This window comes from Panthera onca, chromosome B4 (genome assembly GCF_046562875.1).
Source record: "Panthera onca isolate mPanOnc1 chromosome B4, mPanOnc1 haplotype 2, whole genome shotgun sequence".
NCBI classification, from domain to species: domain Eukaryota; kingdom Metazoa; phylum Chordata; class Mammalia; order Carnivora; family Felidae; genus Panthera; species Panthera onca.
This window is the reverse complement of record NC_138345.1, coordinates 2838709-2855491: the sequence shown is the minus strand read 5'-3', so window position 1 is coordinate 2855491 and position 16783 is coordinate 2838709. Positions and strand designations below refer to the sequence as shown.

The 16783-nt window shown below is 56.8% G+C and overlaps 1 protein-coding gene across 4 annotated transcripts in view; it reads right to left on the bottom strand.

Moving 5' to 3' along the window:
* PFKP (phosphofructokinase, platelet) overlaps positions 1–16783 on the bottom strand; it is a 54780-nt gene that overhangs the window by 31514 nt on the left and 6483 nt on the right. For all 4 annotated transcript variants that reach the window (XM_078450496.2, XM_078450498.2, XM_078450497.2 and 1 more), the window contains exons 2-3: positions 10621–10694; positions 564–641 (exon numbers count right to left, since the gene is read on the bottom strand). In XM_078450496.2, coding sequence (XP_078306622.1) covers positions 564–641; positions 10621–10694 — 152 coding nt within the window. The remainder of the gene's footprint in view (positions 1–563; positions 642–10620; positions 10695–16783) is intronic.

Here is a 16783-nt window from a genome sequence, read left to right as displayed (position 1 = left end):
GAAGCTGCCTCAACATTAATCCGGCCTTAAAAAACCAGGAACAGGGGCGCCTGGGTGGCTCAGTCGGTTGAGTGGCCGACTTCGGCTCAGGTCATGATCTCGCGGTCCGTGAGTTCGAGCCCCGCGTCAGGCTCTGTGCTGACCGCTCAGAGCCTGGAGCCTGTTTCGGATTCTATGTCTCCCTCTCTCTGACCCTCCCCTGTTCATGCTCTGTCTCTCCCTGTCTCAAAAATAAATAAAATGTTAAAAAAAAAAATTAAAAAAAAAAACAAACCAGAAACAAACCCGAAATCCACGAGAAGGTCCACAAGTGAACCCCCGCTGTCACGCGTGACTCTCCAGTGCAAGAATAATCCTCTGCTGGCACGATGCAAAGCGTGTTAAAAAGTTCAATTAAGCCACCGATTGAGGATGTGTCCCTACCACAGAAGTGGACCAGGATGGTAATGCCAGCCGGCACGTTAACGCGCCTCCGGCATCACCGGAGCCGAAGGACCAAAGCTTTCCCACTACAAGAGTAACCTACTTTGGAGACACAGGGAGCATGGGAAGTGAGCACATACCACTTGCAGAATGCTGGAGACGCTTTCCCAGTTGGCTTCCACGATGTTACTGCCGCCATCAACCATGCCTTGGTAACCCTGCGGAAAGAGGGTGGACATCCTCGTAAAAAAAAAAAAAAAAACAACACTGGGTTCAACTCTACTGAGACAGCAGATCCACCTGTACATCCTGTGAAAAAGTAAGGCGAGGAGTGAGGAAGGACTCTGAGCCCCTAGGACCCGGGCGGCTCCGAGCAGGGCGCCACCCGTGCTGCTTCTAGGCGGCAAATGTGCACAAAAGCTTCCTCAGTCTAACCCCCAACAAATGGGAACTTCTTGCCAGACTCGTCCGGGGCCCTACGGGGACTAAGCCAGTTTGCCTGTCACCTGACAGCTCCGCGCAGGCTGAAAGGGGAGATACTTCCCCTAACACTGATCGTAACGTGACAAACTCACGTGCAAACAGTGATGTCAATCGCTGCGCGTGCAAGAAAGCATTCCTGTCTGGGCCTCGGTTTCCCCGGGCCGCTATCCATGCCGCTCTCGACACACACGCCGTCCCGTGTTCGGCTTCCGAAAAGCACGGCTGAGGATCACCGCAGCCATCGGTCCGCCTCACCCTGTGCTTAGCTGCATCTGACTCGCCGGAGGGGGCGGTGAGCCAGCGGGGGTCAAGGCGCCCGAGGACCAGGACCTTCCGGCTCTAAGGGCATCTCGCTTTTCCCCAGAGACCGCACAAGATCGAGGAAGACAGACACACCCGTTTACATCTTTACTGCCCAGACTCTCTCCCCAGGACACTTAACCTTAAAAAGGAACAGGCACTAAGCACTTTGAAAGTTGATCATAATAGATGGTTATGGTGGATTCGTATCTCCTACCCTCGTGGAGGTCAAGAGGAAGGAAAAAAATAAGGATTTTTTCAAAACGAAATGGCCCACCGAGTAGGGACCGTGTGTGAAAGTTAATCAACAGGGCAGGAGCCTTTACGGGCAATCACTGCGTGAACCTGTGCTTATGAGTACAGATTCCCGTCAAAAATATGTTCCCGTATGATGTAACGTACGGTGTTAATACACTGTATCGTAATAATATATGATAGACGTTAACATATTATATCGTATACCATGGCATACGATACATTACTGTTATCTTTACATCCTGAAACATCGTATTATAGAACTTATTATTTCTGTGTTATACAGCGAGAATACATTCATGATGTATGTCTATAAATTATACAGAATGAACCTGCCTTCAACCTCTCTCTGTTCTATTTCACTCCAGACCACCTCTCTCTTTCTTGTTTGTCACACACATAACACCAGGCTATCAACACACACCTGTGTCTGTGTATATATTTTTATAGGCTACATAGATACACATTGTACGTAACACGTAATATGTTGTGTACAATATACAAGCATATATATTTACAAAATAGCAATATAACTACAATCATAAATATAGCAAATACATACTTTATATGTCACACAGAACATACGTTGTATATAATCTATTATAGTCACATAGTGTTTTACACCATATAGCATACGAACATCTAAATACACATACACCCATGCATGTGTCACAGTCTGGTGTTCTGTGTGACAAACAGCAGAGGGACAAATGGAATGGACTAAAGTGGGGCAGAGGAGCCGTGAGCAGATTCTCCTTGGAGCTGGCGGGCCTCCCCCACACCTCCTGTACTGAGGACGTGACCCCCGGGCTCAGGCTCCCCACAGCCCCCCAGAATAGGCCGTCTTCATGGGGCAGCGACAAAGCCTACCGGGTGTGCGTTTTTAGCCCTGTCCATATAACGTATGGGGCCGCCGAGGATGTCTGTGGAGGGTGACGTGGGCCAGGCCCGGCCCCTGGAAGGGGGGCTCCTGAGAGGTGTGAGTTGTGCTGTGCCAGCTGTGAGTCACCAGCCACACACGCTGCCCCGGGACCAATGCAAAGGCAGGCCCTCCCTGCTTCTAAGGGACTCCCAGGGACAGTGAGCAGCGTGTTACAAACAGGTAGAGAGACGGGCAGCTAGACGGTAGACGGACAGACGACAGACAGAGAGCAGGGAGCGGACGCAGAGGGAGGGAGCCCCCGGCCTCAGGACTGCCTGTCACCGAGCCCTGCCAACTAACTCCCCAGTTTCTGCTAAGAACTACCCCCCCCCCCCACCCCCCGTCACCCTGCATGCACCACACGCCATGCCATTCCTCAGATACGGGAACAGCACTCAACGTCCATGGCGGTGCCGGCTTTCCGAGCTCTGTTCTCTGAAGCCTGGGATGCAGGGACACAGCACGTGTCACAGGACACAGGCCTGTGCTGAACTGGACCCAGCGCATAGCACGATGCTTCGGCCCCAAACCCGCGCGGGCCTGACGACGAGAGAAAACATCTTCAATGAGGCCAGAACGGCAGGTGTAAACCAGGGCCGTCCCGCGCACGGCAGGGTGACGTGCGTTAGCCCCTCGGCAAAACCCAGAAAGCCAACACCCCGCTCCCCCGCTCCGACGGCCGCCAGAGTCATGCCGGCACCCTCCGTCCTGAGGTCACCAAGGACACCCAGGGGAAGGGGCCGCCCCGGGCGCCCCGGTGCCGGCGAGGACGCGGAGGCCGGGGCAGTGTCCCCAGCTTGTCGAGGGCTGTCTCCGCTGCACCTGGCTGGCGGCACCGACCCCTGGACAGTTCGGGCAACTCGTGTGCCCCGCACGGCGCCTCTGTGGGGAATGCAAAAGTTCCCTCTGCCTGTATTGTCACCGCTCAGCCTTAAACACTGACTCAACAAAAACATTTCCGAATCCCTTTGCTCCTGGAGTAGGAACGTGGGAAATCCTCCTAGAAAACACGACACACATTTGGAAAGGCAGAATATCCTCCCAAGACGGTTTATTTCGCGCGGCACGGCTGTCTATGGGAAAGGAAGCACCCGTGGGCTGGGCCGGAGGAAGTGACTGGCAGGGGTGGGGGGCTCGGGCACATCTGACCGCGGTTTTAAGCCGTCCTTCGCTTCCCAGGAAGACGTGACTAAACCAAGAAGGCCGGTTTTACACAAACGTACCATAATTTACAAGCTCGGACGAGCTATTTTCTACTGAAGCCTCTTTGGAGGTTTGAATGCCTATTCCAATACAGCCAAGAGCCCAAAATATGTTCTGCCATCCTCTTTGGAGTCTGACTTCAGAGCGAGTTCCATGACTCACACGGGAGTAAAGGCACGCAAAAGCTGGAACAACCGCACTGAGTTTTTACCCCAGAGTAACGCTCCCCGCCTGGCTGGCCCTCGTTTGCACGGTGTTGAGCCAGAGAGAGACCCTTCGCGGCTGCACCAAGTGTGACGACCTGTGGAGGCTTCAAGCGACACCTCTTGGTGACGTCTCCAAACGTGGCCCAGACTCTGAAGTCAGTTTGACCCCCTTGGAACCGTCCTGAGCAATGTCCAGGGAGGCCTGGGGGCCCAGTCTGTCCCCAGGACCCCGTGCTGCCTTCAGAGGTCACTCTGACCTGCATTTTTAGGCACCTGTTAAATCGGCTCTGACAAGAGTCGGAACCAGTCCACGGTGGGTGGCTTCCTCTCACAAGAGACCTCATACTGCGTAATTTCTTTTAAATAAAGGCCCAGAAGGAAACGGGAGTCCCGTGCTATGGGAAGGACGCTTTGTGATTTAGAAGGCTCGTGTTGGAGGCGTCCACCCTTCTCCTCAGCCGGACGATCCTCCTTCCGGATCCCGTTTCTGGCATTTCTCGCCCAGCATCTCGCCGTCTGAGTGGCACACTTCCAGCTACCAGCGGAAACACGGTAGCCAAGATCGCGACCGCGAAGCGTTTTCTAGATGTGACCACCGACACCAGAGACCTCTCCCGGGCTTCTGCCGCTTTGCGTAGATACGTGTTTTGGTTTCCCGCTTTAGTCCTTGACAAACGAGAGCACGTCACCGACAGGACTTCACGGCAAGCACACACGAGGTGATCTCTCGACCGCTGGAGGCTTTGGAGTCAGGAGATGCCATCCTGCTAAACCGGGTGGGCGTGAGACAGCGGCGGGCACGGGTCCTCCACGGTGGTGCCTTCGAAGTCCAGGAACGTCGGCTGTTTTGCTACAGGAGATTCTGGGCGGACCCCCCGGTGACACAGCAGGTCCTCCCAGACCCAGGGCCCAGTTCACCGCCCCCCCCGCCCCCAACCCCAGGGCTCTTTGGGGCCTGGATGCCCCAGCCTAGCGGGCCTGAGAGCGCTCAGGGCGCCAGGACCTCGGGGACGATGCCCCAGAGCCGCCTCCGCACGTGTCCCGCCGAGCTGCAGTCAGACTCTCGAATTCTAAAATTGGTTAGAACAGGACGGGCCCCAGCGGAGCCCCGCACGGTGTGCCTGTGGAGACCGGCCGGTCCACCAGCGTGCTGCGTTAGCCCCCTGGCGTTATCGGATGTCTCCACACCGGAGCGGGTAACACAGAGTCCCAGGCCGGTCACAAAACCCACGGCCACAGCGGGTCACGGCAAATCAGCATGACACGGCCCCTCGGTGATAACGCAGGGCGGGGCAAAGGCCCGGAAGGAGATTATATTTCCGAGATTAAAACACTAAACTGGGAACCAGGGCAAGGTCGTGTCAAGCAGGACCAGCGTGTAGACGGTCCGAGGACAGGTCACGGAGCGGGCCCTCAGCGGGAGAGACGCTCAGCCCTATGCCCATTACCTCTGTCATCCGGCTGCGTGCGGCCACAGGACCTTTGTGAACCCAGTAACCATGCGGACAGGCCTGCTGGAGCCGGGCAGCCGACCCCGCAAGTCAGCTGCAAGGGACACACACTTGACTGCTCGTTTGGGCCATCCTACTACTGTTTTTAGATGCTTTGTGGGTTAGTAGCTCTGACTCTAAGGAAGTTAAAATGTAGAAACAGTTAAGTGTCAAACCTGCAGGAGAAGAGAGTGTGGTTCTGGTCACCTGGCCTTCCCAGCACTCGGGGTGGAGAGTGGGGGGAGGCAGAGGCAGGGGTGGGGTGGGTCCGAGCAGGCCAGCACGCCCCCCAGAAGTCACCCTGGGCATCCTGGCCTGCTTGCCCCCCATCCGGAGCACGGGGGGCACCCACGTCCCATCACACCCGGACGCCCCACGCCCAGCAGAGGAGGGCAGGCCAGGAGGGGACCGCTGCTGTCCCACCCGGCCTGGCTGGAAAGTGGGGGGTTGGGTGGTCACTGTCTTTCTGCCCCGAGCATGACATTTCTTGCTTAAAGACGGTGAATGCAGGCAGCCCGTCAGAAGTCACGTGCCCCGTGGCAAACGGGGTTTCTGTTCGGAAAGGGAAAATGACACCACTCTGTGAACAGACACATTAAAGCTGGTTTATCAGGGTATTAAGTCAGCTCTGACGAGCAGGGTCTCCACCTGCAGCCCAAGCCGGCCAGGCCAGGGTCACGACTCTGACCTGGCCGAGGCCCCTCTCTCCAGGAAGTCTGACTACCGCGTCGACATCTTTTAACAAGAAGGTTGGCTGCTGAATGTGCCGGGAATCATTCCTGCCTTTATTCAGGGTTCGGAAGACCAGAGACGGGCCTGTGGGTATTTCCAGGTCTGTGTGCCCATGCCCAACTGGTAAGCGTTATCTCAGAGAGGAGAGACACCGGGCGCCTGGGGTGGGGGCTCAGTCCACTGAGCGTCCACCTCTTGGTTTCGGCTCCGGTCATGATCCCAGGGTCGTGGGATCGAGCCCCGTGTCGGGCTGTGCGCTGAGCAAGGAGCCTGCCTGGGATTCTGTCTCCCTCTGCCCCTCCCCAGCTCCCCGCCTCTCTCCATAAAATAAAAAAATAAACACACGAAAAAGAGGAAAGACTTTTAAGTGAGTCATGTTTAAAGAGCTATAATTTCTGTAAATCTGCAGAAAAACCTTCTGCTAATAGGATTTTGAGTCTGCAGATTATATGAGACAGAACTGGCCTCCTGTTTCTAGCAACCAAAGACAGGAGGAACAGAGGACTTAACGGCCCTCCTCAACCCCGGGACCGCGTTCTGGGCACAGTCCTGTGAAAACATGTGACGTGCTCGTCATCCCCGAACAGCTAGAGACACCTGTAGGTCTCTAAGGAAAAACCCGAGCCCGAAAGGAAAAGGAGAAAAAGCGACAACTGACTCACCAGGTGGAAAGAATGGGTTAATCGGCCACCCGCCCCCTCCTCCCCAGACGGTGCCCAAGGGCTCAGCACAACAGCACGTGGTCCTGGCCCGGATTTACAGCAGTCCCGGCTGCAGCCAGACAGAACAATCCGGGTGCCAGACCTGGAGCAGGACTGCCAGCGTTTTCCCATCAATACACTTCCCACAAACTTTCTGCTGAGGGAAAAAACCCCAAAACCCTTCCTTTATGTAACACTAACCCGTTTAACTCTTTAGGCGCGTGGGGAACCTCGAAAGCTCCAGTCAAGCTCTGGGGGGGTGGGGGCGGGGGGCGATACACACCGACAGGCAGCTGGATAGACCGCTGAGTGAGGTTTTGGAGAAAGAAAACCAAACGTCTTGTAAATCTGAGCCCCAAGAGGTCTCGGACGGCCGTCCCCAACGGGGTGACTGTGCCCACCAGCACCACTGCCCACGTCTGGAGACACTTCAGTCACGACTGTGGGGAAGGGGGTGGTTCCAGCCGGTGCCCCCTGCCCGTCCCAGGGACGGTCACACTAGGTGGGCAGGTAAAGGATGAGCATTCTGCTGCCCAAATGAATTAGGAAAAAAACCAGCAGATTTCAGAGTCGGTTGGATTTCAAAGACAGGGTCCTTTACGTGGTGACAAAGAGCTGATGGTACCTGAACGGATTCACTTCGATGACATGCTATCGGTTCCCAGTGCCAAATCTGAGGGTGGGAGGCAACAGAGTTTTGAGTGAGCCCAGGATGGCCCCCCATGGGGACAGAAAGGACAGGCTGTTCCCTAGAATTCCTCTTTTGGGGGTGGGCGGGAGGGGTGTCACGAGAAGCAAGGTGTCTTCTCCAGACAGATGCCTTCGGTTCAAGGGAGCCCCTCTCCAGGCTGCCCCCGTTAGCTCCCCATCGCTGGGACTCACGGGCCGGCCGTTCCTGGGGCCGAGCCACAGACACTGCCCTCTGCTCTTGTCCCCGGCACCTTCTTCCCGAGGTGCCAGTCACCAGTAAAGCAGTTATTACACCACCCTGCACACAGACCCTCCCTGAAAGAAATGGGATCTGTTCAGACTCAGGACTCCGCGCTGCCCATCTGCGGGGAGGGGCGGGATGCCAGGCTCGCCCAGCTGACAGGACCCCCACCCACCCCACCCCTTCAGGGAGGGCACCAAGAATACGGCCCAAAAAGTGGTCGGGACGAAAGCGGGCAGCGGAGCCCATGATGGGGAGAAGAAGTCTGGTTCCCTGTGTCAAGACTCTTCCAGAGAAAACCCAAGATGCTCTTCTCCCAAGGAACCCATGTTCCTGGGGGCAGGCATAGCTGATGTGCCCCAAGGCGATTCCTGAACTGGGGACACCGTGAAGTCTGGTGGTAGAGATCTCATTTGACTATCCCATCTCAATACCCCCAAGACACAGGGCCAGTGACGACAAACAAAACCACAACAGAACTCTTAAACCGGACAAGGATTAATGCTGACAGTTACTAGGTCGGATTCAACACCCAAAGGTTTGGCATGCACGCGGCCACCAGGCCCACCCCATGCCCTCCGCCTGTTGACCTCGGCGGCGTGGACATTCGGGGCCAGGTAACTAACTCCCTGTTGTGGCCGCTGTTCTGGGCACCGCAGGGAGCTGAGTGGCGTCCCTGGTCCCCAGGCACCACATGCCTGGAGCCCTAATAACGTCACAGCCACAAAATGTCTGCAGACATCAGCGTCCCCGGGGGTAGTAGGTCCCATCCCCGTCACCGGCCGGATGGGGGACTGGGGCTTTCTCCCCAGCTCTGCCCGTGACGAAAAGACACAGAAAAAGCAAAGTCTCTTTTTTTGAAAGACACACACCAGTCAGTTTCTTCAACCATGAAATAACGGAAATGACTTCCTTCCCCTCCCTCCAGCACCCGCAGTCACCCTCCAGACCCAGTGGCCGCTGGTGACAGAGCTGGAGCCTGGAGAACCCCCACAGCGTCCCCAGCGAGGGGGACAAACACTGTGGGGCCCGCGTGCTGCACGCCCAGAGTCCAGGCAGAATCGCCTGCACCGAATCGAAAACACGCTGTCGGTCACAAGAGAGGAACCTGGTCTGAGTCCGCCCCAGCCCCCAGCAGGCAGGGGAGGGGGGGGGGGGGTCCTGGCTGGAGCTCCAAGGCAGAGGCAGCCCCTCCCCAGGGTGAAATGGAACCAAATGGAAAGGCAGAGGGCATCTGTGCGCGTGCACGCGGTCCCCGGCAGCGGCAGGAACACACGCGGGCAGCTGTAGCAAGCTAGACATCCATCGGGGGGCGGGGTCTGTCCACACCAGCGCCCCGGCCCAGGGCCAACGCCCACGGGGGTGACGTGACCCCGAAGGCACCCCAGACAACAGTCTGGAAATGCTTGGATTGGGCCCATCCTTTTCACAGCACCCAAATCGGAGAGACGCAAACCCCAGAGCCACAGAGCCGCAGCTCGGAAGAGCAAAGCCAAGAACGGGGCAAAAAAAACACCTTTCTAGCAAACAATACACAAACTGTTATCCAGCCCAACGAGCAAAGGCTTGTGACCCGCCCCTTCCCAGAAGGAGGAGAGCCCGGGCCAGCTCTGGGGGGCCAGGGCAGGGTGGGGGGGAGGTCAGGGCCTGGAGCCGGTTTCAGGAACCACTGTGGCAAAATACCGCCCCCCCACCCCCCACCGTCCCTGCCGCACGGGCCATCCCGTCGGCGCCCTGTGCTGGGATCGCAGTAATCACACAGAACACCTAATGGCTTCACACACCATCACGGGTCTCCTGTGTCAGGACATTTGAAAAGTGGGGTGTGACCTGACTGGTTCAGTCGCATGGGACAGGACATTTGAAAAGTGGGGTGTCACCAGTCGCACGGGAGAGGAATGATCCCGCAAACGAGGGGTCACGTAAATGGGAGTCCCCAGTGGTGGGATATCGCAGAAGTGTGGAGAGGGATCGTGGCGGAAAACACTGCACAAAATATATTTGCTGTAGTTTTTTTTTAATTTTAAATGTTTATTTTTGAGAGAAAGAGAGAGAGCGTGAGCAGGAGAGGGGCAGAGAGAGAGGGAGACACAGAATCGAAAGCAGGTTCCAGGCTCTGAGCTGTCAGCATCGAGCCTGACATGGGGTTCGAACCCATGAGCTGTGAGATCATGACCCGAGCCGAAGTTGGACGCTTCGCCAACGGAGCCCCCCCAGGCGCCCCCTATTTGCTGTAGTTTTTGTAACATTCAGATCCCCTTCTAGACTTCTACTCACATACAGTCTTGGGGAGGATCAGAATAAAAGACGAATGTGCTCTCCTCTTTCCGTGTTTTCCGCTTTGTTAGGTTTCATAAATTTAAAACCTAAATAGAGATTATTTTTCCCTCATAGTTTTTGACGTAAACGCCCTGGTCCAAACTACACGGGCGCCTCCCCTCCAAACCTCGCCTACTGCTAAGTGGTCAGCCCCTGGAAAGTGGGACATTACAGCCCGTGGCCCCCGGCTCACCTCAGACTCTTCATTTGAAGTTGGTACGTAAAGGGTTGTCGTGGAGGTGGTCTGGGTTTCCCGGTGACGACACAAAGCTCAAAGTGGCCTCTTTCTCCCAGTTACCTCGATGTTTATTTGCGTTCAGCCCCATAATGAGTGACAGATCACTTCCGTAAGGAAGGAGGGCTGCAGACAAATACGGTCATCCCACCGGGCCAGCAGGTAGACACGAAGTGGCATTTTGCGCCCCGTGTGCTCTCCCCCAGCCCCTCACCCCTGGCACAAACCTCACAGACCTGCACCCAGACCAGGAGTGCGACCTCCCCACTCCCTAGCCCCCCTCCCCCCGCACACAGGGCCTGCTCTGGCCTGAGGGGCGTGCCCACCACCCGTCATCTCGTGTTGGGTCAACAGCCTCCAGGCAAGCATGAGGCACGGGTCCCCGAGTCAGAGAAAGCGGGAGGGAGACGCAACACTGACCTCATAGATAAAGTACACCTTGGCCCCCACGTATATTCCCATGCGCACCACAGCACGGACAGCAGCATTCATACCTGCAGAAGGAACGGGGACAGAGTCAGTGACCAGACTGTGGCGATTCGGGTGCTGCCATTTAACCTGCTGTGACCACGGGGGAAACACGAGCCTGCGCAGCGGGCTCCTCACACAGACGATGGGCCTGGCGTGCACATCCGGGGTCAGGGCCAGGCGGCCGGCGCGCTGAGGGCACACGGCCGGGGCGCGTCACTGTCCGAGAGCCAGGGGCACCCTGACGGTCACCGCAGACAGAGGCGGGACACCGGCCCAGAGGAGTTGGTAGGCAACACAGCTCATCGGCGAGACACCAGAGAGACTGGGGCTTATCTGTAGTTAGACAGACTCAACTTGACACGGACGAGGACTGCCTCTGCGACCGGAGGAGGAAAATCGTTATTTCGTTAGCAGCTGGCGGTGTAAAGAATGTCTCCGTGAAGGGCCTTAAATTCAAACTAAGTCACGCCGTTTATTAAAAGAAAAGCCAGCCCAATATGGTATGAATAAATACCTACTTAAGATAAATCTCGGACAGGCTCCACACTTGCCCAAAGGACGCTACCTAAAGGGGATTAAAGCGGTTTTGTGTGACACGGCCTCGTGCTCTCACGACACCCCGACTTGCTCTCCACGGGAGCCCCACTTTTGAGCGGCGCACCTGGGCCGGGTAAGCCCTGGGGAGAGCGGAAGGAACAGGAAACTGCAAACCCTGTGTCATCACTAAGAGGGCGGCCCGCGAGGCCAGGATTCGGGAGGGGACGGTCGGTCCCAGGCCTCGAACAGGCAGCTCCCGGCTCCCAGCCGACATGCGGGACACCGGGTCGTTCCCCTGCCTCCCCCGCTAACTCACGTTTCAGACACAAATGTCAGGACTGCAGAGGCTGGAGAACACGGGCCACGAAGGAAAGGCCACCCCTGGTAATACACGGAAGGCACCTGGCTCCCAGGAGCGTTACAGACACGGACACGAAATTCGTATGTACTGGGAGGGCAAAGCCACTCAGAAGACAGGCAGAGATGGTCACAGCTGAGCCATGTCTGAGACCCGAGAACACGGCTGTTGGCTCTCAAAGGCTACAGTAGTCACGTGGCTGGACGAGCTTGGGGCCCAGACCTTAGAAATAAGTCCACGTTTAACGCACACGTAAAACATACACGTCCGTGGACACGTGCACATCTGAGAGCCATCACTTCCCGGTCGAACCCCGTTTGAGGACCTACGGATTAACAGCTGTTCGGTCCTCCAGACCCTCAGACTCTGCACATCAGGGCACAGCCTCCGCGCCCCCCATGTGCTGCCTTTCCCGTACGTGCTCTCCGTGCTGCTGCCCACGCTGGACCCACACACCACGACAGCCTCTGCCCTCAAAACTGGCATTTCTCCCCACGTTTGCCCCACATCCCGCCGTGTGCCTCTAACCTTATCTACACCACGGCCAGAGGACTGAAACGGCTTTTTGTCTTTGGTTAGTTACGACACAAGTAATTTATAAATACGTTCTTCTTCTTAAAAAACTACGGGGCGCCTGGGTGGCTCGGTCAGTTAAGCAGCCGACTTCGGCTGAGGTCACGATCTCGCGGTCTGTGGGTTCGAGCCCACGATCTCGCAGTCCGCGTTGACAGCTCGGAGCCTGGAGCCTGGAGCCTGCTTCGGATTCTGTGTCTCCCTCTCTCTGCCCCTTCCCCTGCTCACACTCTGTCTCTCGCTCTCTCAAAAACAAATAAACATTAAAAAATTTTTTTTAAATATTACAGGGCACCTGGGTGGCTCAGCCAGTTAAGCGTCTGACTCTTGATTTCGGCTCAAGTCTTCATCATGGCTCATGAGATTTCGGCTCTGCAGGGTCAGCAAAGATTCTCCCTCTCTCTCTGTCCCTTCCTACCCCCCTCCCTCTCGCTCGCTCTCTCAAAATAAATTAATAAGTTCATTTATCCATTTAAAATGTTTATTTATTTTGAGAGACAGAGCATGTGCACACGTGCACGCGCGCACACACACACACACACACGTGCACATACCGGTGGGGGAGGGGCAGAGAGTGAGAATCTCAAGCAGGCTCATGCTTAGCACAGATCAGTGACATCATGACCTGAGCTGGAAATTAAGAGTCAGATGCTTAACCGATGGAGCCCCCCAGGCGCCCCGGGGTCTCCTGCGTCGGCACCCACAAACTCGGATATGCCCATGTCCCTGCCCTCGATTCGACAGGGCCTGCACGCGTCGAGCCAAACTCCTCAGGGACAGGTTGTCCAGCACGGGGACTCTATCTACCTGCTCGGCCCCACCTGCATGCTCGACCTTGAATCTCACGGTCGGTCGTCTCCACAGCACAAGCCCACAGCTCCCCCCGAAGTGTCACGGCGTCCCTGTCAGACACGCTGGATGCCCTCCCTCGACCTGCAGATGGGGCTCCAGACCCCCAGAGAGACTCCCTGCGAGCCCCCACCCACCCCTCGTCCCTGGAGGAGTGGCACAGCGTGGGCTCTCACACCTGTGTGGGCGGCCTGTGTGTCCCCCGCGGCCGTGTCAGGTGGGCGGCTGGGGGGACAACACAGCTGCTTAGCGTCCCCCAATAGGCTCCAGGATTCCGGGGCTTACGCTGCAGCCACCGTCACAGGGAAACTGACCCCGAGCCCTTCAACGGCACCATCACCGGGTGGGAAGTATGATAAACACCGACTTCCGGGCCGTCACCCTCCTGAACGCCCCTCCTTTACGAGGCGTCATTCCCAAGGGGCCCCTCACACAGGCACGATAAATGGGGCTTTTACGCCATGTAAGTGGCTGAAGGAAGGAACTGTGACAAGTAGACATGATCCGGAGGGGACGCCCCCGAGTCCCTGTGGGATAAAAGCCTGCCCCGACTGTAACCTGTCATGGGAGGCCCCCTGTCTGCATCCCACCCCTGCCTCCCACCCCTGCAGTCACCTCTGCAGTCACCCCTGCATCCCACCCCTGCCTCCCACCCCTGCACTCACCTCTGCAGTCACCCCTGCACTCACCTCTGCAGTCACCCCTGCCTCCCACCCCTGCCTCGTAACCCCTGCACTCACCTCTGCAGTCATCCCTGCATCCCACCCCTGCATCCTCCCTCTGCACTCACCCCTGCACTCACTTCTGCACCCCACCCCTGCATCCCACTCCTACACTCACATCCCACTCAGTGCCCACCTAGCACTGGGTATCCCCCTGGGCCCTGGCAGAGTTCCTGGGGGCTTCTGGGGGAGGCAGGAGCCTGAGCATTTCCACCAAGTTCCCGGGGAGGGGGAGACGGAGAACAGTCCGGCCAGTACATCCTGAAAACCCCCTCCAAGACTCACTGGGCTTTAACTCACTTACTTGCAAGTGAGTCATCTAGTGAAGCCAGCCGGCCTCTTGCCACAGCTCGGAGCTCCGCCTGGGGCCTGGGGAGGGGCCATGCCTGTGGCTAATAACGAGCTGGGGTGGACGCTCACAGGAAGCCTGTGGGGTCCGGAGCCCCCCCTGGGCAGATGAGGAAGTCAGGCTCCGGGCACAGAAACTGAGAAGCCAAGGGAACAAAACTAATAAAGGGCACAGCCGGCGGGTAAGCCTTGGCCTCCAGTCAGACTTAGAGCAGCAGGAAGTCTGTGCTGGAATCCCCAAAGCCAACCCGAGGGATCCAGATGCCCCCTGGGCCCCAATTCCTGTCTAAGTGCTCGGGGCGGGGCCTGTGGGTTAGTCAGCCCCCGTGGGTCCTCCTCCCACCGGGCGGGGTTGGGCCCGGCAGGTGGCCGCCTGCCAGGGAGGGGACCCAGGAGGACAAAAGCCAGGGAAACGGGAAGACACCCCTGCTCCCCAACAGCCTGCATCACAGGGTTCCTTCCTCGTGCTTTCGCTTTTGCTTCGGTGGCCACATCGGGGAATTAAAGCAACTCGCCTATTTGTTATCACGGGGAAATGTTATCTTGCTGCCGAGTCAGAATCTTAGTGCTTCGAGAGCAGTCGCCTCGTCGTTCGCAGAAATGTAAACCCGGCCTTCAGGGAATGTGGAGTCTGGTTACGGGCACCCAAAATGACGAAACCTTGGGAAAACGAGGGGGCAGCAAGGTGGGAAATGTGTGCTGGTGACTTGAGACGCAGCAGAACGATCGGACCCTTAAGTTGTTCTGATCTTACGTATTCGCTGCTTCTCACCAAACTAGGGTGCAGGTAAGAGCGTCTGGTCAGATCTTCCCTCCCTGGAGGTCAGGGAGCGCCGTGGACCTGTTTCCAAATGCTTCCTGAGGTCTGTTCTGATGACGTTTAAACTCTGAGGAATCTTGGGGCGCCTGGGTGGCTCAGTCGGCCAAGCGTCTGACTCTCGGTTTCAGCTCGGGTCCTGATCTCAGGGTTTGTGGGATCGAGCCCTGTGTCGGGCTCTGTGCTGACAGTGCAGAGTCTGCTTGGGAGTCTCTGTCTCCCTCCCTCTCTGCCCCTCCCCTTCCCCCCCCCCCTCAAAAATAAATAACAAGTAAACTTTAAAAAAAAAAAGAAAAGAAACTTCAAGTCATCTGTAAGAAGTAAGGGATATGCTGATTCTAATAAAACGAGTGGGGCTCGGCTTGTGTTTCCCACGTGATCAGAAGAGTATAATCAACCTCCTGACTTAACCCTCTTAACGGTATGGAGCGATTTTCCCCACTCGTCACCTTCCCTTCACTAATTAGTCCCTACTTAAATTCCTTTTGGAAAAATAAAGCCCAGATGTTCGGCCCTCTCACCGGCCTCTGTCTGAATTCATGCGCCTCTTTGTACCGAAGCAGCCGTCAGCGTGTGTCAGAAAACAAGCTAAAGCACCGTTATCTCGCTCCTGCTCCTAAGATTCTCCATTAAGCCTCCCCGTTTAATAATGTAGGTAGGAGGGGCGAGGGGGGGAGGTCACAAGGAGAGCTGTGTCCAGGGGCTGGCTCCCCTGGGATCAGTTGGCAGGCTGGGAGCTTCCCTGCATCCTGTGCTATCCACATCACTGAGTCCCGCGTGAAAAGTCGGGGGAAAACGTGGGCACGCGTTCACTCGTCCAGCCGTCCGGTGCACACGGATGGGGCATCGTCTCCTCGCCAGGCACTGGTGCCCTACATCACTGGCCAAACAGGACGGTTCCCGGGCCCGAGAAACCAAAACACTGCCAAGGAGGAGAGCGCGGGCAGAGCGGGGCTGGGGGACTGGGTGCGGGGTCCAGTCGGGGGTGGAGCAGAGCCGGCGTGCCCGCCCCGGGGAAGCCTGGGTGACAGGGAGCGGGAGAGGCCAGGCACTCCGAGCCTGCCACACGCCGCGTCCCAGTGCCCACCACGGACACCGAGACCACAGCCAGCAGTCCCCTGCACGCCATCCGAGCTTCCACACAAAGGCTCAGGGGGGACCCTTTATATCCAAGCGGCCACGGCCACCGCGGGGGCTGAAGCCCCACTGTCCCTGGGGCGGCCCCGGACTGTGCCAAGATGCACTGTGGCAGATAACAGAGCGCATGTCAAGGCTCAGCACGGAAACAAAAAAGTGAAACGTCCTATTAATGGTCTTTATATTAATGATGGACTGAAATACTAGATTGAATAAAATACACATTTACAATTAACGTCTCCTGTTTCTTTTCCCTTTTTAAAATTTGCTTATGTTTATTTATATTTTAGAGGGAGGGAGAGAGAGAGAGAGAGAAAGAGAGAGAGCAAGCATGAGCAGGAGAGGAGCACAGAGAGGGAGACACAGAATCCAAAACAGGCTCCAGGCTCCGAGCTGTCAGCACAGAGCCCGATGTGGGGCCCGAACCCACGAACCGTGAGATCGTGACCTGGGCCGAAGTCGGACGCTCAACCGACCGAGCCCCCCAGGAGCCCCTGTTTTCCCTTCTGTAATGCGGTGGCTACATAGTGACATCCATAATGGGCCTCATGTGGGAGCCTGGTTTCTATCACACGGCAGTGGAATCTACTTCTGACTCCACACTGTAACAGTGGTGTGGTCTCTTGCCGGGAGCATCAGAGCAAAGCTCCTTGGGAAGGCGGAGAATATTCCAGGCACCTAACAGCTCATCCCCTGCTGATGGGTTTTCCCTGGACCTCCCACCGTTCACTAGTCTAAGCAAGGCTATCAAGAACATTCTACCAACCTGCC